This window comes from Dendronephthya gigantea, unplaced genomic scaffold (genome assembly GCF_004324835.1).
Source record: "Dendronephthya gigantea isolate DGI-Jeju-01 unplaced genomic scaffold, DenGig_1.0 000006F, whole genome shotgun sequence".
Lineage (NCBI taxonomy): Eukaryota > Metazoa > Cnidaria > Anthozoa > Malacalcyonacea > Nephtheidae > Dendronephthya > Dendronephthya gigantea.
Genome location: NW_021163016.1, coordinates 2,253,963 through 2,277,007, shown reverse-complemented (window position 1 = coordinate 2,277,007; position 23,045 = coordinate 2,253,963). Strand labels below are relative to the sequence as shown.

The 23,045-nt window shown below is 38.4% G+C and overlaps 1 protein-coding gene across 1 annotated transcript; it reads right to left on the bottom strand.

The window, feature by feature from the left end:
• Window positions 1-319: 319 nt before the first annotated feature.
• Window positions 320-22,640, bottom strand: LOC114516605. Its single transcript, XM_028536132.1, has 37 exons — window positions 22,489-22,640; window positions 20,028-20,108; window positions 19,391-19,537; window positions 18,938-19,201; window positions 18,452-18,694; window positions 18,006-18,254; window positions 17,556-17,702; window positions 16,752-17,261; window positions 16,301-16,549; window positions 15,900-16,046; window positions 15,295-15,804; window positions 14,946-15,194; window positions 14,576-14,722; window positions 13,964-14,473; window positions 13,462-13,710; window positions 13,125-13,271; window positions 12,489-12,998; window positions 12,136-12,205; window positions 10,447-10,625; window positions 10,112-10,258; window positions 9,467-9,976; window positions 8,936-9,184; window positions 8,595-8,741; window positions 7,950-8,459; window positions 7,418-7,666; window positions 7,077-7,223; window positions 6,433-6,942; window positions 5,901-6,149; window positions 5,560-5,706; window positions 4,915-5,424; window positions 4,388-4,636; window positions 4,047-4,193; window positions 3,402-3,911; window positions 2,869-3,117; window positions 1,608-1,760; window positions 927-1,436; window positions 320-727 (listed from the first exon to the last, which is right to left on the bottom strand). Exons 1-37 carry the CDS (start codon window positions 22,553-22,555, stop codon window positions 465-467), a joined length of 10,131 nt encoding a protein of 3,376 aa, XP_028391933.1. The 5' UTR covers window positions 22,556-22,640; the 3' UTR covers window positions 320-464.
• Between the last annotated feature and the right edge of the window lie 405 nt (window positions 22,641-23,045).

Below are 23,045 nucleotides of genomic sequence, written 5' to 3'. Positions count from 1 at the left end.
TGACCAATTAGATCGCTTATTTAAAGCGTAGCTTAGTCAGACCCCCGCAAAGATGCATATCAGTCAAAATCTCTCTCGTCCAATCAGAAGGCTAAAATCTGGAGCCGAAGCGCCGCTATTATGACTTATTTGCTGATCTCATCACGCGATATTTTCCACATTCACTTCGACATTACACAATACACTACCAAACTTTGCGAACAAGATTTGGGATGCTTTTCAAGCATAAAATTGAGAGTTCCTGCACCGCGCAGCATGGGTTGATTTTAAGCAGAAAAAAATAAAAATCTTTTATCTTGAAATGACTCCAAAGTTATACGTATTTTTGTTTGAAATATTAATGATAGCAATATATTAGTTCAAATCGCTGGATAAAATTTACGTGCAATCAATCATATAGTTTTCATCAAACAATTTTTTATCGAAAAGTCATATTATTCCATAAAGTCCGATTCCAATTCATTTTAATTCACTGGGATTTGGCCTGTTTTTTGAGCTGCTTTGTAATAGTTGGCGTACGGTTCCACATAGTTGTAGATTGTGTCGGTATATTCCTCCAAACTTTCAGTACTGCTGCTCACCATGCGAGCATTTCTCAAGTCCTCGATATTGGCCTGCTTGAACATGTTTTGGTATTTCTTGATCATATCAGGAGATGTGCTTTTAGTTGTTACTAAAGCACTCGCTGGTCGTGAGGCAATGTGGCAATCCTTGTAGTCATCAAGAGCTGGAGGAAATTAAATTTAAAAAGGAAATTGATAAAACTGCGAACTGTGGAACATTATCCTAAACCTACCCTAGCCTTTAACCTTTTTTACGAGAATAGTGGATTCTTATTGTTTTATTAGAAAGTCTACAAAATTCAGATATTTGAGTCGTCTAGGTCAGCCTAACTTCCCGGCCCAAGCTAACAATGTTCTACTCACGTTTTGTCGTTCCATCCCTACACAAGAGTTTATAATCACTCTTACTACTGCCAGGATATTTAGCAAGGTATTGATCTGCTGTGGTTTGCTTTACGAATCCAACTCGATCTTCTCCATCGGCCATACATTTGAATGAACCCACGTAGCCTGCGTACGGGTTTACGGATGATGAAAAGCTGCATGTTCCATTGCATAAACTGCAGAGATCATTTTTCACATCCTGACTTGCGGTAGTTGTAGAAGCACCTGGAGCACAACTTTTACCAAAGAACTCGGCAGTCGATTTGTACTGATTTTTGTCAAACATCATTTCGTTCGTGTGAAGAAGATAACCAACAGGAATGTTCCATCCGACTGTTCTTCCGACTCCGGTGTGACACGAATCTTTGCCTTTCAACTGATTTAAATTGAAAGTCGTCTCTTTCTTAACAACAGCTAGGCCGTAATAAAATACAAATCTCTCAGGAAGACCTTTGACCTTCTGACTCAAGACCATCTTCAGGTTATCCTCTATAAAGAAAATGATAATTTATTTATACTTGTTACACATATTTATCCCAGACATCGATATCAGAGCAATATACATGCCACTTGAAAAGTTAAAAAGGAATTATACTGCTTCCCACAACAGGTCGATGTGCATGTATTTTTTTCTGACGAGTATCATATATTTCTACCCACCGTTTTTGATGATGTTGTTAACGGATGCGTACGTCAAATCAGCATTGCCATCAGCAACCTCTTTGGTGCAGTCTGTACTCGTAACACATGTCACATCTAAGCCAGCTAAGTTGCACGCTGTTACATCTTTGGAACAAAACTTTGGAGTTCGAACTAAAATGGTTTTAAAAAAGAGTGTAAACTAGCAATCTGGACTAAAGAAAGATTAAGCGGGACATTCCGGCTTGTCTTGAAATGTTAATTATACAGCAAAAGAAGAATTTGTTAAAAAGAACTACTCATTCCGCCCCAGACCGCTCTCGGAATTCGTCTTTTGATGTATGTTTTTTGTGGCATCAACAATTGGCGCGAAATTTTTTTCTTAAAATGGCGGATTTCGTGTCAATTCGAGAATCTGTGGAAAATATCCTTTAACCAGCATCGCTAATGTGCTCTCTTCATGGCCAACAATCCAAAATATTACGGTCTAAAGATACAGCAGGTTTTTATCGAAGAGTTCTTTCGAATTTTGCTTAAATTTTGATCGAAAATGTGCATTTATTAACAATCAACATGAAAGATGCAAGTGAGTGAAATTCCAGGTGGTGTAAAGGTAGAAATAAATGAAAATAAATAATAAAATTTGTATGTTTTCGTATTGAAAATATTTTGTACTGCTTGTCGATTTATACTAAGGCAATTATAAACCTTCCTATACGTTATAAAGGAGCGCTAAAACTAATAGTTAGTTCGCCTTTTTTCTATTCGCTCATGCATATTTATAAAGAAGGTGACCACCTTCTCGGGGGCTTCTCCAGTGGGTGAATAGCCTTTTGGGAATAATATATATTATGCTATATACATATTAAACAAAATAAATGGTTCATGTTCTTCATTATGGTATGGACGAATGTACGATTATACGCAACGTATTTAAACACAAAGTGACTGACTTAGTCTTTGAAATCGTTGCCTGTTGCACTTAACTTTGCGCCTATATCCTATCAAAATACCCCACATGAGGTATTGTAACCCATACTCCATGTTGACGAGATCAAAATTTGGTCCCATACAAAGTGTGTGCAAGCTTGAATTTTGTATTTCATGACAAAAACCACCCAAAAACTCACTGCCACTCGTGTAATCTGGGTAGCATTGGAAATGTTACTAAAGGTCCTCTCCCCAAAATCATTTGTTTTATTTTGTAATAAACCAAAACTATCAGGTTTCATTTCATGAAAAAGCAGCAGAATTGTAATACAGAACATATCAGATACCATACCTTCATCTCTCATTTGAGCTGCTTTGTAATAATTGGCGTACGGTTCCACATAATTGTAAATTGTGTCATTATATTCCTCCAAACTTTCAGTACTGCTGCTCACCATGCGAGCATTTCTCAAGTCCTCGATATTGGCCTGCTTGAACATGTTTTGATATTTCTTGATCATACCAGGAGTTGTGCTTTTACCTGTAACCAGTGCACTCGCAGGTCTTGAGGCAATGTGGCAGTCCTTGTATTCATCAAGAGCTGGAGAAATTGCAAATTTAAATTTAATACTTTCTTATATTTTGATTTCCCACATGTCTGTGTTTATCCGTGTCTATATCATTTTGCATTATTTGAAATTGTATGTATATAAAGGGGTTTTTGGAGCTTCCCTTACAAACTCCCCAGCATAAATATGCCAACCTCTCAAAGACTGACATGCTGACCAATTGAGTAAGTGACTAACGTCCACTAAATATATCTTCGACGGAATTTAAACTGTTACTTATATTTAAAACTATTAGCTAGTATAAACGTCTACTCACGTTTTGTCGTTCCATCCCTACACAAGAGTTTATAATCACTCTTACTACTGCCAGGATATTTAGCAAGGTATTGATCTGCTGTGGTTTGCTTTACGAATCCAACTCGATCTTCTCCATCGGCCATACATTTGAATGAGCCCACGTAGCCTGCGTAAGGGTTTACGTATGATGAAAAGCTGCATGTTCCATTGCATAAACTGCAGAGATCATTTTTCACATCCTGACTTGCTGTAGTTGTTGAAGCACCTGGAGCACAACTTTTACCAAAGAACTCGGCAGTCGATTTGTACTGATTTTGGTCAAACATCATTTCGTTCGTGTGAAGAAGATAACCAACAGGAATGTTCCATCCGACTGTTCTTCCGACTCCGGTGTGACACGAATCTTTGCCTTTCAACTGATTTAAATTGAAAGTCGTCTCTTTCTTAACAACAGCTAGGCCGTAATAGAACACAAATCTCTCAGGAACACCTTTGACTTTCTGACTTAAGACCATCTTCAGCTTATCCTCTATAGGAGAAAATATGATTCATTTAGTCTGATAGCTCGGTCAATGCTTAAAGAGGATAATATAGACAACATAAAGATACAAAAACACTTCGTATTAAGGTATGTGCATAATTCCAACACTTGTCATATACCTACCGTTTTTGATGATGTTGTTAACGGATGCGTACGTCAAATCAGCATTGCCATCAGCAACCTCTTTGGTGCAGTCTGGACTCGTAACACATGTCACATCTAAGCCAGCTGAATTGCATGCTGTCACATCTTTGGAGCAAAACTTCGGAACTGAAAAAGAATGCAACGATATCTTGATAAATAAGCAAATGCGATAGCGAAGTCAGTGGTGATTGTATTGCAGTTAGGATAATCATGAGATCATAAACAATGCATTGAGACTGATTTCGTTGAATTCCCCAAAAAGATGCAAGGGAAGGCAGAAGACGCCATTAACAGCAGAGGAGATATGCGACATACGATACCTTTATCTGTCTTTTGAGCTGCTTTGTAATAGTTGGCGTACGGTTCCACATAGTTGTAGATTGTGTCGGTATATTCCTCCAAACTTTCAGTACTGCTGCTCACCATGCGAGCATTTCTCAAGTCCTCGATATTGGCCTGCTTGAACATGTTTTGATATTTCTTGATCATACCAGGAGATGTGGTTTTACCTGTAACCAGTGCACTCGCAGGTCTTGAGGCAATGTGGCAGTCCTTGTATTCATCAAGAGCTGGAGAAATTGTAGAATTAAATTTAAACGTTTCTTATATTTTGATTTCCCACATATCTGTGTTTATCCGTGTCTACATCATTTCACATTTGAAATTGTATGTATATAAAGGGGTTTTTGGAGCTTGCGTTGCATCTTCCCAACATAAATATGCCAGTCTCTCAGAGATTGACATGCTGACCAATTGAGTAAGTGACTAACGTCCACTAAATATATCTTCAACGGAATTTAAACTCTTACGTATATTTAAATTAAGCTACTATAAACGTTCTACTCACGTTTTGTCGTTCCATCCCTACACAAGAGTTTATAATCACTCTTACTACTGCCAGGATATTTAGCAAGGTATTGATCTGCTGTGGTTTGCTTTACGAATCCAACTCGATCTTCTCCATCGGCCATACATTTGAATGAGCCCACGTAGCCTGCGTAAGGGTTTACGTATGATGAAAAGCTGCATGTTCCATTGCATAAACTGCAGAGATCATTTTTCACATCCTGACTTGCTGTAGTTGTTGAAGCACCTGGAGCACAACTTTTACCAAAGAACTCGGCAGTCGATTTGTACTGATTTTGGTCAAACATCATTTCGTTCGTGTGAAGAAGATAACCAACAGGAATGTTCCATCCGACTGTTCTTCCGACTCCGGTGTGACACGAATCTTTGCCTTTCAACTGATTTAAATTGAAAGTCGTCTCTTTCTTAACAACAGCTAGGCCGTAATAGAACACAAATCTCTCAGGAACACCTTTGACTTTCTGACTTAAGACCATCTTCAGCTTATCCTCTATAGGAGAAAATATGATTCATTTAGTCTGATAGCTCGGTCAATGCTTAAAGAGGATAATATAGACAACATAAAGATACAAAAAAACTTCCTATTAAGGTATGTGCATAATTCCAACACTTGTCATATACCTACCGTTTTTGATGATGTTGTTAACGGATGCGTACGTCAAATCAGCATTGCCATCAGCAACCTCTTTGGTGCAGTCTTGACTCGTAATACATGTCACATCTAAGCCAGCTGAATTGCATGCTGTCACATCTTTGGAGCAAAACTTCGGAACTGAAAAAGAATGCAACGATATCTTGATAAATAAGCAAATGCGATAGCGAAGTCGGTGGTAAATGTATTGCAGTTGGAATAATCATGAGATCATAAACAATGCATTGAGACTGATTTCGTTGCATTCCCCAAAAAGATGCAAGGGAAGGCAGAAGACGCCATTAACAGCAGAGGAGATATGCGACATACGATACCTTTATCTGTCTTTTGAGCTGCTTTGTAATAGTTGGCGTACGGTTCCACATAGTTGTAGATTGTGTCGGTATATTCCTCCAAACTTTCAGTACTAGTGCTCACCATGCGAGCATTTCTCAAGTCCTCGATATTGGCCTGCTTGAACATGTTTTGATATTTCTTGATCATACCAGGAGATGTGGTTTTACCTGTAACCAGTGCACTCGCAGGTCTTGAGGCAATGTGGCAGTCCTTGTATTCATCAAGAGCTGGAGAAATTGTGAATTTAAATTTAAAAGTTTCTAATATTTTGATTTCCCACATGTCTGTGTTTATCCGTGTCTATATCATTTTGCATTATTTGAAATTGTATGTATATGCAGGGGTTTTTGGAGCTTGCGTTGCATCTCCCCAACATAAATATGGCAGTCTCTCAGAGTCTGATACGCTGCCCAATTGAGTAAGTGACTGACGTCCACTAAATATAACTTGAAGGGAATTTAAACTGTTACTTATATTTAAAAAATTTAGCTAGTATAAACGTCTACTCACGTTTTGTCGTTCCATCCCTACACAAGAGTTTATAATCACTCTTACTACTGCCAGGATATTTAGCAAGGTATTGATCTGCTGTGGTTTGCTTTACGAATCCAACTCGATCTTCTCCATCGGCCATACATTTGAATGAGCCCACGTAGCCTGCGTAAGGGTTTACGTATGATGAAAAGCTGCATGTTCCATTGCATAAACTGCAGAGATCATTTTTCACATCCTGACTTGCTGTAGTTGTTGAAGCACCTGGAGCACAACTTTTACCAAAGAACTCGGCAGTCGATTTGTACTGATTTTGGTCAAACATCATTTCGTTCGTGTGAAGAAGATAACCAACAGGAATGTTCCATCCGACTGTTCTTCCGACTCCGGTGTGACACGAATCTTTGCCTTTCAACTGATTTAAATTGAAAGTCGTCTCTTTCTTAACAACAGCTAGGCCGTAATAGAACACAAATCTCTCAGGAACACCTTTGACTTTCTGACTTAAGACCATCTTCAGCTTATCCTCTATAGGAGAAAATATGATTCATTTAGTCTGATAGCTCGGTCAATGCTTAAAGAGGATAATATAGACAATAAAAGATACAAAAAAACTTCCTATTAAGGTATGTGTATAATTCCAACACTTGTCATATACCTACCGTTTTTGATGATGTTGTTAACGGATGCGTACGTCAAATCAGCATTGCCATCAGCAACCTCTTTGGTGCAGTCTGGACTCGTAACACATGTCACATCTAAGCCAGCTGAATTGCATGCTGTCACATCTTTGGAGCAAAACTTCGGAACTGAAAAAGAATGCAACGATATCTTGATAAACAAGCAAATGCGAAAGCGAAGTCAGTGGTGATTGTATTGCAGTTAGGATAATCATGAGATCATAAACAATGCATTGAGACTGATTTCGTTGCATTCCCGAAAAAGATGCAAGGGAAGGCAGAAGACGCAATTAACAGCAGAGGAGATATGCGACATACGATACCTTTATCTGTCTTTTGAGCTGCTTTGTAATAGTTGGCGTACGGTTCCACATAGTTGTAGATTGTGTCGGTATATTCCTCCAAACTTTCAGTACTGCTGCTCACCATGCGAGCATTTCTCAAGTCCTCGATATTGGCCTGCTTGAACATGTTTTGATATTTCTTGATCATACCAGGAGATGTGCTTTTACCTGTAACCAGTGCACTCGCAGGTCTTGAGGCAATGTGGCAGTCCTTGTATTCATCAAGAGCTGGAGAAATTGTGAATTTAAATTTAAAAGTTTCTAATATTTTGATTTCCCACATGTCTGTGTTTATCCGTGTCTATATCATTTTGCATTATTTGAAATTGTATGTATATGCAGGGGTTTTTGGAGCTTGCGTTGCATCTCCCCAACATAAATATGGCAGTCTCTCAGAGTCTGATACGCTGCCCAATTGAGTAAGTGACTGACGTCCACTAAATATATCTTGAAGGGAATTTAAACTGTTACTTATATTTAAAAAATTTAGCTAGTATAAACGTCTACTCACGTTTTGTCGTTCCATCCCTACACAAGAGTTTATAATCACTCTTACTACTGCCAGGATATTTAGCAAGGTATTGATCTGCTGTGGTTTGCTTTACGAATCCAACTCGATCTTCTCCATCGGCCATACATTTGAATGAGCCCACGTAGCCTGCGTAAGGGTTTACGTATGATGAAAAGCTGCATGTTCCATTGCATAAACTGCAGAGATCATTTTTCACATCCTGACTTGCTGTAGTTGTTGAAGCACCTGGAGCACAACTTTTACCAAAGAACTCGGCAGTCGATTTGTACTGATTTTGGTCAAACATCATTTCGTTCGTGTGAAGAAGATAACCAACAGGAATGTTCCATCCGACTGTTCTTCCGACTCCGGTGTGACACGAATCTTTGCCTTTCAACTGATTTAAATTGAAAGTCGTCTCTTTCTTAACAACAGCTAGGCCGTAATAGAACACAAATCTCTCAGGAACACCTTTGACTTTCTGACTTAAGACCATCTTCAGCTTATCCTCTACAGGAGAAAATATGATTCATTTAGTCTGATAGCTCGGTCAATGCTTAAAGAGGATAATATAGACAACATAAAGATACAAAAACACTTCCTATTAAGGTATGTGCATAATTCCAACACTTGTCATATACCTACCGTTTTTGATGATGTTGTTAACGGATGCGTACGTCAAATCAGCATTGCCATCAGCAACCTCTTTGGTGCAGTCTGGACTCGTAACACATGTCACATCTAAGCCAGCTGAATTGCATGCTGTCACATCTTTGGAGCAAAACTTCGGAACTGAAAAAGAATGCAACGATATCTTGATAAATAAGCAAATGCGATAGCGAAGCAGGTGGTGAATGTATTGCAGTTGGGATAATCATGAGATCATAAACAATGCATTGAGACTGATTTCGTTGCATTCCCGAAAAAGATGCAAGGGAAGGCAGAAGACGCAATTAACAGCAGAGGAGATATGCGACATACGATACCTTTATCTGTCTTTTGAGCTGCTTTGTAATAGTTGGCGTACGGTTCCACATAGTTGTAGATTGTGTCGGTATATTCCTCCAAACTTTCAGTACTGCTGCTCACCATGCGAGCATTTCTCAAGTCCTCGATATTGGCCTGCTTGAACATGTTTTGATATTTCTTGATCATACCAGGAGATGTGCTTTTACCCGTAACCAGTGCACTCGCAGGTCTTGAGGCAATGTGGCAGTCCTTGTATTCATCAAGAGCTGGATAAATTGTGAATTTAAATTTAAAAGTTTCTAATATTTTGATTTCCCACATGTCTGTGTTTATCCGTGTCTATATCATTTTGCATTATTTGAAATTGTATGTATATGCAGGGGTTTTTGGAGCTTGCGTTGCATCTCCCCAACATAAATATGGCAGTCTCTCAGAGTCTGATACGCTGCCCAATTGAGTAAGTGACTGACGTCCACTAAATAATCTTGAAGGGAATTTAAACTGTTACTTATATTTAAAAAATTTAGCTAGTATAAACGTCTACTCACGTTTTGTCGTTCCATCCCTACACAAGAGTTTATAATCACTCTTACTACTGCCAGGATATTTAGCAAGGTATTGATCTGCTGTGGTTTGCTTTACGAATCCAACTCGATCTTCTCCATCGGCCATACATTTGAATGAGCCCACGTAGCCTGCGTAAGGGTTTACGTATGATGAAAAGCTGCATGTTCCATTGCATAAACTGCAGAGATCATTTTTCACATCCTGACTTGCTGTAGTTGTTGAAGCACCTGGAGCACAACTTTTACCAAAGAACTCGGCAGTCGATTTGTACTGATTTTGGTCAAACATCATTTCGTTCGTGTGAAGAAGATAACCAACAGGAATGTTCCATCCGACTGTTCTTCCGACTCCGGTGTGACACGAATCTTTGCCTTTCAACTGATTTAAATTGAAAGTCGTCTCTTTCTTAACAACAGCTAGGCCGTAATAGAACACAAATCTCTCAGGAACACCTTTGACTTTCTGACTTAAGACCATCTTCAGCTTATCCTCTACAGGAGAAAATATGATTCATTTAGTCTGATAGCTCGGTCAATGCTTAAAGAGGATAATATAGACAACATAAAGATACAAAAACACTTCCTATTAAGGTATGTGCATAATTCCAACACTTGTCATATACCTACCGTTTTTGATGATGTTGTTAACGGATGCGTACGTCAAATCAGCATTGCCATCAGCAACCTCTTTGGTGCAGTCTGGACTCGTAACACATGTCACATCTAAGCCAGCTGAATTGCATGCTGTCACATCTTTGGAGCAAAACTTCGGAACTGAAAAAGAATGCAACGATATCTTGATAAATAAGCAAATGCGAAAAGCAGTGGTGATGTATTGCAGTTGGATAATCATGAGATCATAAACAATGCATTGAGACTGATTTCGTTGCATTCCCCGAAAAAGATGCAAGGGAAGGCAGAAGACGCAATTAACAGCAGAGGAGATATGCGACATACGATACCTTTATCTGTCTTTTGAGCTGCTTTGTAATAGTTGGCGTACGGTTCCACATAGTTGTAGATTGTGTCGGTATATTCCTCCAAACTTTCAGTACTGCTGCTCACCATGCGAGCATTTCTCAAGTCCTCGATATTGGCCTGCTTGAACATGTTTTGATATTTCTTGATCATACCAGGAGATGTGCTTTTACCCAGTGCACTCGCAGGTCTTGAGGCAATGTGGCAGTCCTTGTATTCATCAAGAGCTGGATAAATTGTGAATTTAAATTTAAAAGTTTCTAATATTTTGATTTCCCACATGTCTGTGTTTATCCGTGTCTATATCATTTTGCATTATTTGAAATTGTATGTATATGCAGGGGTTTTTGGAGCTTGCGTTTCATCTCCCCAACATAAATATGGCAGTCTCTCAGAGTCTGATACGCTGCCCAATTGAGTAAGTGACTGACGTCCACTAAATATATCTTGAAGGGAATTTAAACTGTTACTTATATTTAAAAAATTTAGCTAGTATAAACGTCTACTCACGTTTTGTCGTTCCATCCCTACACAAGAGTTTATAATCACTCTTACTACTGCCAGGATATTTAGCAAGGTATTGATCTGCTGTGGTTTGCTTTACGAATCCAACTCGATCTTCTCCATCGGCCATACATTTGAATGAGCCCACGTAGCCTGCGTAAGGGTTTACGTATGATGAAAAGCTGCATGTTCCATTGCATAAACTGCAGAGATCATTTTTCACATCCTGACTTGCTGTAGTTGTTGAAGCACCTGGAGCACAACTTTTACCAAAGAACTCGGCAGTCGATTTGTACTGATTTTGGTCAAACATCATTTCGTTCGTGTGAAGAAGATAACCAACAGGAATGTTCCATCCGACTGTTCTTCCGACTCCGGTGTGACACGAATCTTTGCCTTTCAACTGATTTAAATTGAAAGTCGTCTCTTTCTTAACAACAGCTAGGCCGTAATAGAACACAAATCTCTCAGGAACACCTTTGACTTTCTGACTTAAGACCATCTTCAGCTTATCCTCTACAGGAGAAAATATGATTCATTTAGTCTGATAGCTCGGTCAATGCTTAAAGAGGATAATATAGACAACATAAAGATACAAAAACACTTCCTATTAAGGTATGTGCATAATTCCAACACTTGTCATATACCTACCGTTTTTGATGATGTTGTTAACGGATGCGTACGTCAAATCAGCATTGCCATCAGCAACCTCTTTGGTGCAGTCTGGACTCGTAACACATGTCACATCTAAGCCAGCTGAATTGCATGCTGTCACATCTTTGGAGCAAAACTTCGGAACTGAAAAAGAATGCAACGATATCTTGATAAACAAGCAAATGCGAAAGCGAAGTCAGTGGTGATTGTATTGCAGTTAGGATAATCATGAGATCATAAACAATGCATTGAGACTGATTTCGTTGCATTCCCGAAAAAGATGCAAGGGAAGGCAGAAGACGCAATTAAGCAGAGGAGATATGCGACATACGATACCTTTATCTGTCTTTTGAGCTGCTTTGTAATAGTTGGCGTACGGTTCCACATAGTTGTAGATTGTGTCGGTATATTCCTCCAAACTTTCAGTACTGCTGCTCACCATGCGAGCATTTCTCAAGTCCTCGATATTGGCCTGCTTGAACATGTTTTGATATTTCTTGATCATACCAGGAGATGTGCTTTTACCTGTAACCAGTGCACTCGCAGGTCTTGAGGCAATGTGGCAGTCCTTGTATTCATCAAGAGCTGGAGAAATTGTGAATTTAAATTTAAAAGTTTCTAATATTTTGATTTCCCACATGTCTGTGTTTATCCGTGTCTATATCATTTTGCATTATTTGAAATTGTATGTATATGCAGGGGTTTTTGGAGCTTGCGTTGCATCTCCCCAACATAAATATGGCAGTCTCTCAGAGTCTGATACGCTGCCTATATGAGTAAGTGACTGACGTCCACTAAATATATCTTGAAGGGAATTTAAACTGTTACTTATATTTAAAAAATTTAGCTAGTATAAACGTCTACTCACGTTTTGTCGTTCCATCCCTACACAAGAGTTTATAATCACTCTTACTACTGCCAGGATATTTAGCAAGGTATTGATCTGCTGTGGTTTGCTTTACAAATCCAACTCGATCTTCTCCATCGGCCATACATTTGAATGAGCCCACGTAGCCTGCGTAAGGGTTTACGTATGATGAAAAGCTGCATGTTCCATTGCATAAACTGCAGAGATCATTTTTCACATCCTGACTTGCTGTAGTTGTTGAAGCACCTGGAGCACAACTTTTACCAAAGAACTCGGCAGTCGATTTGTACTGATTTTTGTCAAACATCATTTCGTTCGTGTGAAGAAGATAACCAACAGGAATGTTCCATCCGACTGTTCTTCCGACTCCGGTGTGACACGAATCTTTGCCTTTCAACTGATTTAAATTGAAAGTCGTCTCTTTCTTAACAACAGCTAGGCCGTAATAGAACACAAATCTCTCAGGAACACCTTTGACCTTCTGACTCAAGACCATCTTCAGTTTATCCTCTATTGGAGAAAATATGATTCATTTACTCTGATAGCTCGGTCAAACTTAAAAAGGAAAGTACATTCAACATAAAGATACAAAAAGACGTCCTTGTCATATACCTACAACACTTGTCATATACCTACCGTTTTTGATGATGTTGTTAACGGATGCGTACGTCAAATCGGCATTGCCATCAGCAACCTCTTTTGTGCAGTCTGGACTCGTAACACATGTCACATCTAAGCCAGCTGAATTGCACGCTGTCACATCTTTGGAGCAAAACTTTGGAACTGAAAAAGAATGCAATGGTGTCTTTATAGTTAAGGCAATTGCGACGGCGAAGTCAGTTGTGAGTGTATTGCAGTTGGGATAATCATGAGATCATAAAAAACGCATTGAGAATCTCGTCGCAATTCCCGAAAATGCAAGGAAAGGCAGAAGACACCATTAACAGCGGAGGGGATATGCAACATACGATACCTTTATCTGTCTTTTGAGCTGCTTTGTAATAGTTGGCGTACGGTTCCACATAGTTGTAAATTGTGTCGGTATATTCCTCCAAACTTTTAATACTGCTGCTCACCATGCGAGCATTTCTCAAGTCCTCGATATTGGCCTGCTTGAACATGTTTTGATATTTCTTGACCATACCAGCAGATGTGCCTTTACTTGTTACCAGTGCACTCGCAGGTCTCAATGCAATGTGACAGTCCTTGTATTCATCAAGAGCTAGAGAAATTTAAATTCAAAAGAAAAGAATCTTTTGTTACTTTAGACCTTACATCTTTTTGTAAAATCAGTTTGCAAAATATTTTTTTTTTTTAGGTAGTTAGTCATGAATTTTTAAAAGATGCATTTGATCTTCACATTAGATAAATGCTGGCTAATAAAGTGACAGAAGTTCAGAAATTAACACTTTAAAGAATTTTGAACCGGTGCATCTTCTTATATTTAGCTTAATAGCACATGCGGTCCTACTCACGTTTTGTCGTTCCATCTCTACACAAGAGCTTATAATCACTCTTACTACTGCCAGGATATTTAGCAAGGTATTGATCTGCTGTGGTTTGCTTTACGAATCCAACTCGATCTTCTCCATCGGCCATACATTTGAATGAACCCACGTAGCCTGCGTACGGGTTTACGGATGAAAAAAAGCTGCATGTTCCATTGCACAAACTGCAGAGATCATTTTTCACATCCTGACTTGCGGTAGTTGTAGAAGCACCTGGAGCACAACTTTTACCAAAGAACTCTGCAGTCGATTTGTACTGGTTTTTGTCAAACATCATTTCTTTTGTGTAAAGAAGATAACCAACAGGAATGTTCCATCCGACTGTTCTTCCGACTCCGGTGTGACACGAATCTTTGCCTTTCAACTGATTTAAATTGAAAGTCGTCTCTTTCTTAACAACAGCTAGGCCGTAATAGTATACAAATTTCTCAGGAACACCATTGACTTTCTGACTCAAGACCATCTTTAGATTATCCTCTACAAGAAAAGATATTTTTGCTAATACGTGATACCTTTATCAATGCTAGATACGTCATACGTCAATAATAGAGTGGGGATGTATAGACAACCTTAACCCACCGTTTTTGATGATGTTGTTAACGGATGCGTACGTCAAATCAGCATTGCCATCAGCAACCTCTTTGGTGCAGTCTGGACTCGTAATACATGTCACATCTAAGCCAGCTAAATTACACGCTGTTACATCTTTGGAGCAAAACGTTGGCGCTGAAAAAGGATTTCATGTATGAGTTACGATTCTGCTCACTCTTGAAATAGTTTCCAGTAGCCATTTGTTTGTTTTTTTTGTGCCTATATCTGGTTTAATTCCTATGAATATCGAAAACTGATCTTGCAATGGTCTTTTTAAGGAAATTATCAAGCTGTAATTGTTTGCCAAAACGGCTAACCCGTCTTGCACATAAATGAAACATGCAAGATATGATGATACCTGTATCTTTCTTTTGAGCTGCTTTGTAATAGTTGGCGTACGGTTCCACATATTTGTAGATTGTGTCGGTATATTCCTCCAAACTTTCAGTACTCCCGCTGATCATGCGAGCCTTTCTTAAGTCCTCAATATTGGCCTCCTGGAACATGTTTTGATATTTTTCTATCACTTTAACTGGTGTGCTTTTGCTTGTAACCAGTGCACTCGCAGGTCTTGAGGCAATGTGACAGTCTTTGTATTCATCAAGAGCTGAAAGAAATTTAGAAGAAAACATTTTGGTTGCCTTTCTATAAGCTGATATGCTGACCATGAAGCTGATATAAGCTTTACAATAAATTCATATACTCACGTTTTGTCGTTCCATCCCTACACAAGAGTTTATAATCACTCTTACTACTACCGGGATATTTAGCAAGGTATTGATCTGCTGTGGTTTGCTTTACGAATCCAACTCGATTTTCTCCATCGGCCATACATTTGAATGAACCCACGTAGCCTGCGTACGGGTTTACGTATGATGAAAAGCTGCATGTTCCATTGCACAAACTGCACAGATCATTTTTGACATCCTGACTTGCGGTAGTTGTTGAAGCACCTGGAGCACAACTTTTACCAAAGAACTCGGCAGTCGATTTGTACTGATTTTTGTCAAACATCATTTCGTTCGTGTGAAGAAGATAACCAACAGGAATGTTCCATCCGACTGTTCTTCCGACTCCGGTGTGACACGAATCTTTGCCTTTCAACTGATTGAAATTAAAAGTCGTCTCTTTCTTAACAACAGCTAGGCCGTAATAGAACACAAATTTCTCAGGAACACCTGTGACCTTCTGACTGAAGACTATCTTCAGTTTATCCTCTATACGAGAAAAGCATAATTTACACGTGAAATACGTCAATAATAAAGCCTTGTATACTACCTATATTAGAACTGATAATGTTCTATATACCCACCGTTTTTGATGATATTGTTTACGGATGCATACGTCAAATCAGCATTGCCCTCAGCAACCTCTTTGGGGCAGTCTGGACTCGTAACACATGTCACATCTAAGCCAGCTGAATTGCACGCTGTTACATCTCTTGAGCAAAACTTTGGAACTAAAAAGTATCAACGAAATGAATGGCTAACTTTTCCACACCCGAAAATACGATAGTTTGTGGCCGTTGGTACTTTCGGTTCAAAATTCTCTACATGCATGTAATTCTTAGTCCATGAAATTTAGTCTAGCATGTAATGTGTTGAAGTATACGTTTTTATTGTCTTTTTTCTTCTAGCGATCAATGGTGTTGCATAAACAACTAAGTCGATATGTAAAGTTGTGTAGATAAGAGAGGCATGTAAGGTACGATACCTGTATCTGTCTTTTGAGCTGCTTTGTAATAGTTGGCGTACGGTTCCACATAATTATAGATTGTGTCAGTATATTCCTCCAAACTTTCAGTACTGCTGCTCACCATGCGAGCATTTCTCAAGTCTTCGATATTGGCCTGCTTGAACATGTTTTGATATTTCTTGATTATACCAGGAGATGTGCCTTTAGTTGTTACTAGAGCACTCGCTGGTCTCGAGGCAATGTGGCAGTCCTTGTATTCATCAAGAGCTGGAAAGAATTTGAAGAATAGTGTCCTGATTTACTTTATCGTCCATATCTAGAATTTGCAAATGTCTTCGTTTGTCAAATACAATGTTCTTTAGGTGGGACAGGCCTTTGATCCTCACGTCATTTCAACGGAATATCATTTCAACGGAATGTAAACGGGTACATCTATGTATATTTAGCTAAATCACAAAGTCCTACTCACGTTTTGTCGTTCCATCTCTACACAAGAGTTTATAATCACTCTTACTACTGCCAGGATAGTTTGCAACGTATTGATCTGCTGTGGTTTGCTTTACGAATCCAACTCGATCTTCTCCATCGGCCATACATTTGAATGAACCCACGTAGCCTGCGTACGGGTTTACGGATGAAAAAAAGCTGCATGTTCCATTGCACAAACTGCAGAGATCATTTTTCACATCCTGACTTGCGGTAGTTCTGGAAGCACCTGGAGCACAACTTTTACCAAAGAACTCAGCAGTTGATTTGTACTGATTTTTGTTTAACGGCATTTTTTGCGTGTAAAGAAGATAACCAACAGGAATGTTCCATCCGACTGTTCTTCTAACTCCAGTATGACACGAGTCTTTTCCTTTCAATTGCGTGAAATTAAAAGTCGTCTCTTTCTTAACCACAGCTAGGCCGTAGTAGAACACAAATTTCTCAGGAACACCTTTGACCTTCTGACTCAAGACGATCTTCAGTTTATTCTCTATACAAGAAGTGATTGATTTATACTTGGTGACTCTACTGATCTATGCTAAGTAGGTTCAATGATGTCGAGTTGATTGTGAAGTCAAAATTGCGCGCAATAAGTAATGACCACGGTAAATTGAAATTTGATGCCCATCTGGTTGTAAAAACCTCAGGCATCTTCGTGTTTAGCCGTTTCAAGAATGCCTAGACTATAATCCTAAAATCAGTTTATTTTATTAAGTTTGATTTTCTACAACAGATAGATGTTCTTTTTTTTATTTATGGAGAGTAACATTTTTTATGTGCCCACCATTTTTGATGATGTTGTTAACGGATGCGTACGTCAAATCGGCTTTGCCTTCGGCAACAGCGTTGGTGCAGTCTTGACTCGTAACACACGTCACATCCAAGCCAGCTAATCTGCACGCATTTGCATCTCGGGAGCAAAACTTTGGAACTAAAAAAGAATGACTTCGTGAATGGCTAACGATAGTTCACACCGGGAATAGTAGTCTGAAGTCATTTCCAAAAAGTGAAAACATTGACTTTCACAAAACGTTTGCTATCACATGTCCCCTCAGGATTCAAAGTTTTCACTGGTATTGAATGACGGTCTTCCTTAGCAACTTCTCTCAGAGGCCTCCAACAATCGATAGTAAATTTTTTGGAAAAATGCTCTTCCAAATAATCAAGCTTTCGTTTAATTTAAAGACGACGAAGAGGGTTCTGCAAAGAAAAAGGAGCATTCGAGATGCAGTACCTGTATCTGTCTTTTTGGCAGCTTTGTAATAATTGGCGTACGGTCCCACATATTTGTAGATTGTGTCAGTATATTCCTCCAAACTTTCAGTACTTCTGCTCACCATGCGAGCATTTCTCAAGTCCTCGATATTGGCCTGCTTGAACATGTTTTGATATTTCTTGATCATACCACCAGATGTGTGTTTACCTGTCACCAGCGCACTCGCTGGTCTCGAAGCAATGTGACAGTCCTTGTATTGATCCAGAGCTGGAAGAAATCATTTTGGAAGATTGTTTTTTCATGGAGAGCGTGTAATTTTAGATATTTTGATTTTTATGGGAAGCGTGTCTTCGAACTCATGATATAGGCTGGAATTTAAAAAACTGAAGTTCAATCAATATACATATAACTTTAATCAAATAATGTATTTATATTTTTGACAAACAATGACTTTCAATACTCACGTTTTGTCATGCCATTCTTACACAAGAGTTTATAGTCTTCCTTTTTACCGCCATAATTCTTGATGTACTCATCTGCTGTGGTTTGCTTTACGAATCCAACTCGGTTTTTCCCATCAGCCATACATTTGAATGCACCCACGTAGCCTGCGTACGGATTCACGGAAGATGAAAAGCTGCATGTTCCACCGCACAACCTGCACAGATTTTTTTTCACGTAATGGCTTGCGGTAATCTTGGAAGCGCCTGGAATGACAACGAAAAGTATATGCAGTTAAAATATGATTAATATTTCAGTTTATTCAGTTAAAATAAGAGCAATATTTCACTTTTATTTTTCCAATGGTTCCTAATATCGGACAAAATAAAAGGTAACGAAAAAGTCTTGTAGTAACCATTCCTGCTGATATCCGCTCAAAGGTAGTCGAGCAACGATCTCTAGTATGGAAAATTTACTTGAATGCTGAATCTATAAACGAATCTCTTCACCTGGAGCACAACTTTTCCCAAAGAAATCTGCAGCCGATTTGTATTGATCTTTGCGTTGCGGCATTTCTTTTGTGTGAAGAAGATAACCAACAGGAATGTTCCATCCGACTGTTCTTCCGACTCCGGTGTGACACGAATCTTTGCCTTTCAACTGATTGAAATTGAAAGTCGTCTCTTTCTTAACAACAGCTAGGCCGTAGTAAAATACAAATTTCTGAGGAACACCTTTGACCTTCTGACTCAAGACGATTTTCAGTTTATTCTCTACAAAAAAGTATCATCATTTATCCAAAATAATTCATAAATCTATCAACCTCAAATAGGTTAATATTGGAGTTATATTAGGTACCTGATGATAGTAACTCGAGAATTATTCTCCTTAATTATACTTGGAAACTATTCCCAGAAACTGAAATCATTCATGCTAGAGATTCTAACTTGTTATATACCCACCGTTTTTTATGATACTGTTAACGGATGCATACGTCAAATCAGCTCTGCCCTCAGCAACCTCTTTGGTGCAGTCCGGACTCGTAACACATGTCACATCTAAGCCAGCTAAATTGCACGCTGTTACATTTTTGGAGCAAAACGTCGGAACTAAAAAGGAAATAAAAAAGACATTGCATGTACACTCTTCTACTTTTCATCCTGTGGCTGAGCCTTATTGATTGCGAAAGTAAAAAGTAGAAAAAAAGCTCTGCCTTATCCGACAAAATTATATCTTGGGAACAAGCCTTCATTCTTAATTTAAGATTCAGGATGAAGCAAACCAGTTTTACCAGTTTCTAGCTTAGCTAAGTAACTTCCGGTTCTGTCTATCAATGTTTCTTTCATCGCCGTTCATTTGAATATGGCCAAATATTAGATTAAAAGTTTTGATTACTCAGCGAAAAATTTTGCTTATAAGCAAATCTTTGTTACTCAGCAAATTTAAAAAAACTTGCTTTTTGTTATTAAAACTGCTTCGACTGTTATAGACAAAAGAAGATTTGAATGGAAATCTCAAAGATGGAGCATTGATCCTGTCATATGAATATTTGCTGTATTAGAGTTTGAAATCTGCCTTCATTATTGCCTTCATTATTACCTTTATTATTATTTCCTTCATTATTCCCGAAACCATTTGTAACTGAAACCGAATGATCATGTTGTCGGCCAGACGTTTTATCTAAGAAAACATGATTTCAAGTTATTGAACAGTTGTGAAAAACTATACCTGAAATCATCTCAAAATACGTTTCAAACTTGAATATAAACTTTTACTGTATCTGGAGATGATTCCAAGTGCATTTTTATCGCTTCATCTTCTTATCTGTAAGCATAGATTTTATTCTCCGAATGAAGCTGCTCGATTCACGAAGTGGCAGGTATAAACTAACCGGTTTTGATTGGAGGAGTTTATTAGGTGTGTGGTGCTATTAATCCGAGAATGAAGAGCGTGACATATCAAAGTTGTCAAGGTAATGAATAAAATAGGCTATCGTGACCTTCGTTTTCTCTTTTCAAAACAAGCAGGTCGCCCATACTAATGCTTGGCTTATTTATTCTGTAATCTGGCACCTCTGCGCGACATGACTCTGAGGTATTGAGATAAGGAAAAAACATGATCCTGCCACTAATGACTGCATGTTAATTGTAGTCGACCATCCGACAGTATCATAATTTTATGCCTGTTTCGTATGCATCTGGACTTATTTCAATATCTCAAAATCCTTTCAAGCATCGTTCAATCTCGGAATCAAGGTGGACAACATTTACGCTGATGAAGTCATCCTAGAATAGATCTTCTATTTTTTCAGTTATGTATGATAGGCCATCATTTCTTTGAATTCCTTTTATTTACTAATGGCTTGTCTAATTTTTTGGATAAGCTGATAAAAGAACGAGCATTGGTTGTATATATAAAAACATATTTGAGTTTTGGCATAGCGTAAGATGCAGTCTTCCCTCACTCCAATATATTAGTCAAAACGTAACACAACATCCTTGCTGTTTCACTGTTTTATTCTTTTTATATTTTACGTGACAAAATCATTCCTCTAAACATTGAAGAGATAACACGTAGACTAGTTACGATCTATAAGATCCCATTTCTGTTTCATTGCCATAGGGTTTGACGTTAAAATAATCGCTGAAGTGTATAAAATCTCCTTAGATTTTGTTCCTGTTAAATATCTCCTAATCAATCATCAGAATCTAATATTATCCAATGCAAGCGCGTTTCATTTCGTCTCAACAATTAAACAGATAGATTACTTATTCTCTCAATTTTATTTCGCGTACGATTGCATGGGAGATCTCATAAATGTTATCTAAATTTCACAATTAAATGATACAGTAAAAAAAATGAACTACAAGACGCACAATGATTTGGAAATCAATCTCACCATGCATATGACCGATAAACATGCGCTGGAAGCCTGGAACGGGCTTAAATGTTCATCCGAGACCACTGAAGATTAAATGCCACATTTCAATCAATACCACGAGATTTCTTCACTTTCCCAGAACTACCTTGACCTTCCAAGGTGAAGGGGAATGGAAGCCCTTCAGATTGGTAATTTTATACCTGATCTGAACGTTGCAAACAATCTTTACAGCAACTTATGGGAATTGTATATTTGTGGTGAATTTTCATTAGGCTCATATTTTATAGGGTATAAGTGAAGTGTTTTGGAGAATCTCAAAAGTGGAGGGGCCGCCTCTCCCCACCATGAAATCTCTAAAATTCTGCAGCTTCAATTCCGCTAAACCTGATCCATCATCAATTCTGAATACAGGGAGAAATGATACTGACGTAGTTAGAGAAAAAGATAAAAATTGCAAAATACCCTGCCAAAGTCCTTTGCTATCGCGTTATAGACAATAAAGGTCGCGGCGTATATCATACGATGTAATCAGATTTATGCGTAATGTAATTTCCGCATTCCAGATGCACAGAATATAGTTGAAACCTGTGAACTTGGTTGAATCTGACATTGCCTGACCCCGTTTCAGCAAATCTTATTGTCCCGACAATGCGCTATAAAAAGATTTGCATATCAAACTCTAAAGGCTCGTTTACACTTGCGATTTTTGCTGGGATTTTATGTGCGATTTTCTTCTTTTGATAGATGTGAACGAGTAATTAGTTACGAATGCTCTCATGTATAAGAACTCTCATTTGAACATGCATAACTGATTCACTCGTTCACATCTATCAAAAGAAGAAAATCGCACATAGAATCGCAGCAAAAAGTGTAACTGGCCTGAAAGAGTCACTTTTATTGTGAACATTGCATTAACCTATAAATCTGGATTGCGGTTTGCGTAAACTCGCCTAAAAACTTCAAAACGCTTAAAAACATTGTCATAGCTACTACCGGGTTGCAAACTGCAAAACATGCAAACTACAAAACGGCGCTGACTTGAAAAACTGATCAAGCGGGTGCAGATGAAGTACGCAGCAAGTTCAGACGAAATATTATCGTCCGTACCATTGCATGGTTTGCGACTGCGTGTAAATAGATGAAATACATGAAATGAATTATGATTTATTGAGTACTTACAATGAATGCGAGCCACGACAAACGATGCAAGATAGAGCGAAACGCAGGCAACAAACAAGGAGTTCATTTCCAATCTTTTGGCGAATTAGTCCTTGTTGCTTGTTAGCTGTCTTGGTGTTCGACTTCCAAAGCGGTGGGCCAAAGGCTACTTGGATACTGGAAACACTCTAGTTTTTATCTCACTGTGATTCGTAAACAATATCAATTTACAAAAAGTTGAAAGCGATTGGTCGCAATAGAATCGCCTCGTTTTCAGTACTATTCCGCAAACTAGCGTGCTCTGGGAGAGATCAGAGCAGATGGCTATATATATTTATGTGACGAAGAGGTCTTGGGAAACCATGCGATGCATGGCAAGTACAATGTACAAGACTAATATTTTGATTTATTTTGTCAACAGTTTTAAGCATCACGAGTACCTACTATTAAAAAAATCCTTAATTTTGAGTGCTTGTTCGAGATCTTATAAAACATAATTGTCAATGCATGCATGCACGATAGTTTCTTGTAAAATTACGGTCTTAATTGCCTATTAATTTTGATTTTAAATTGATTTC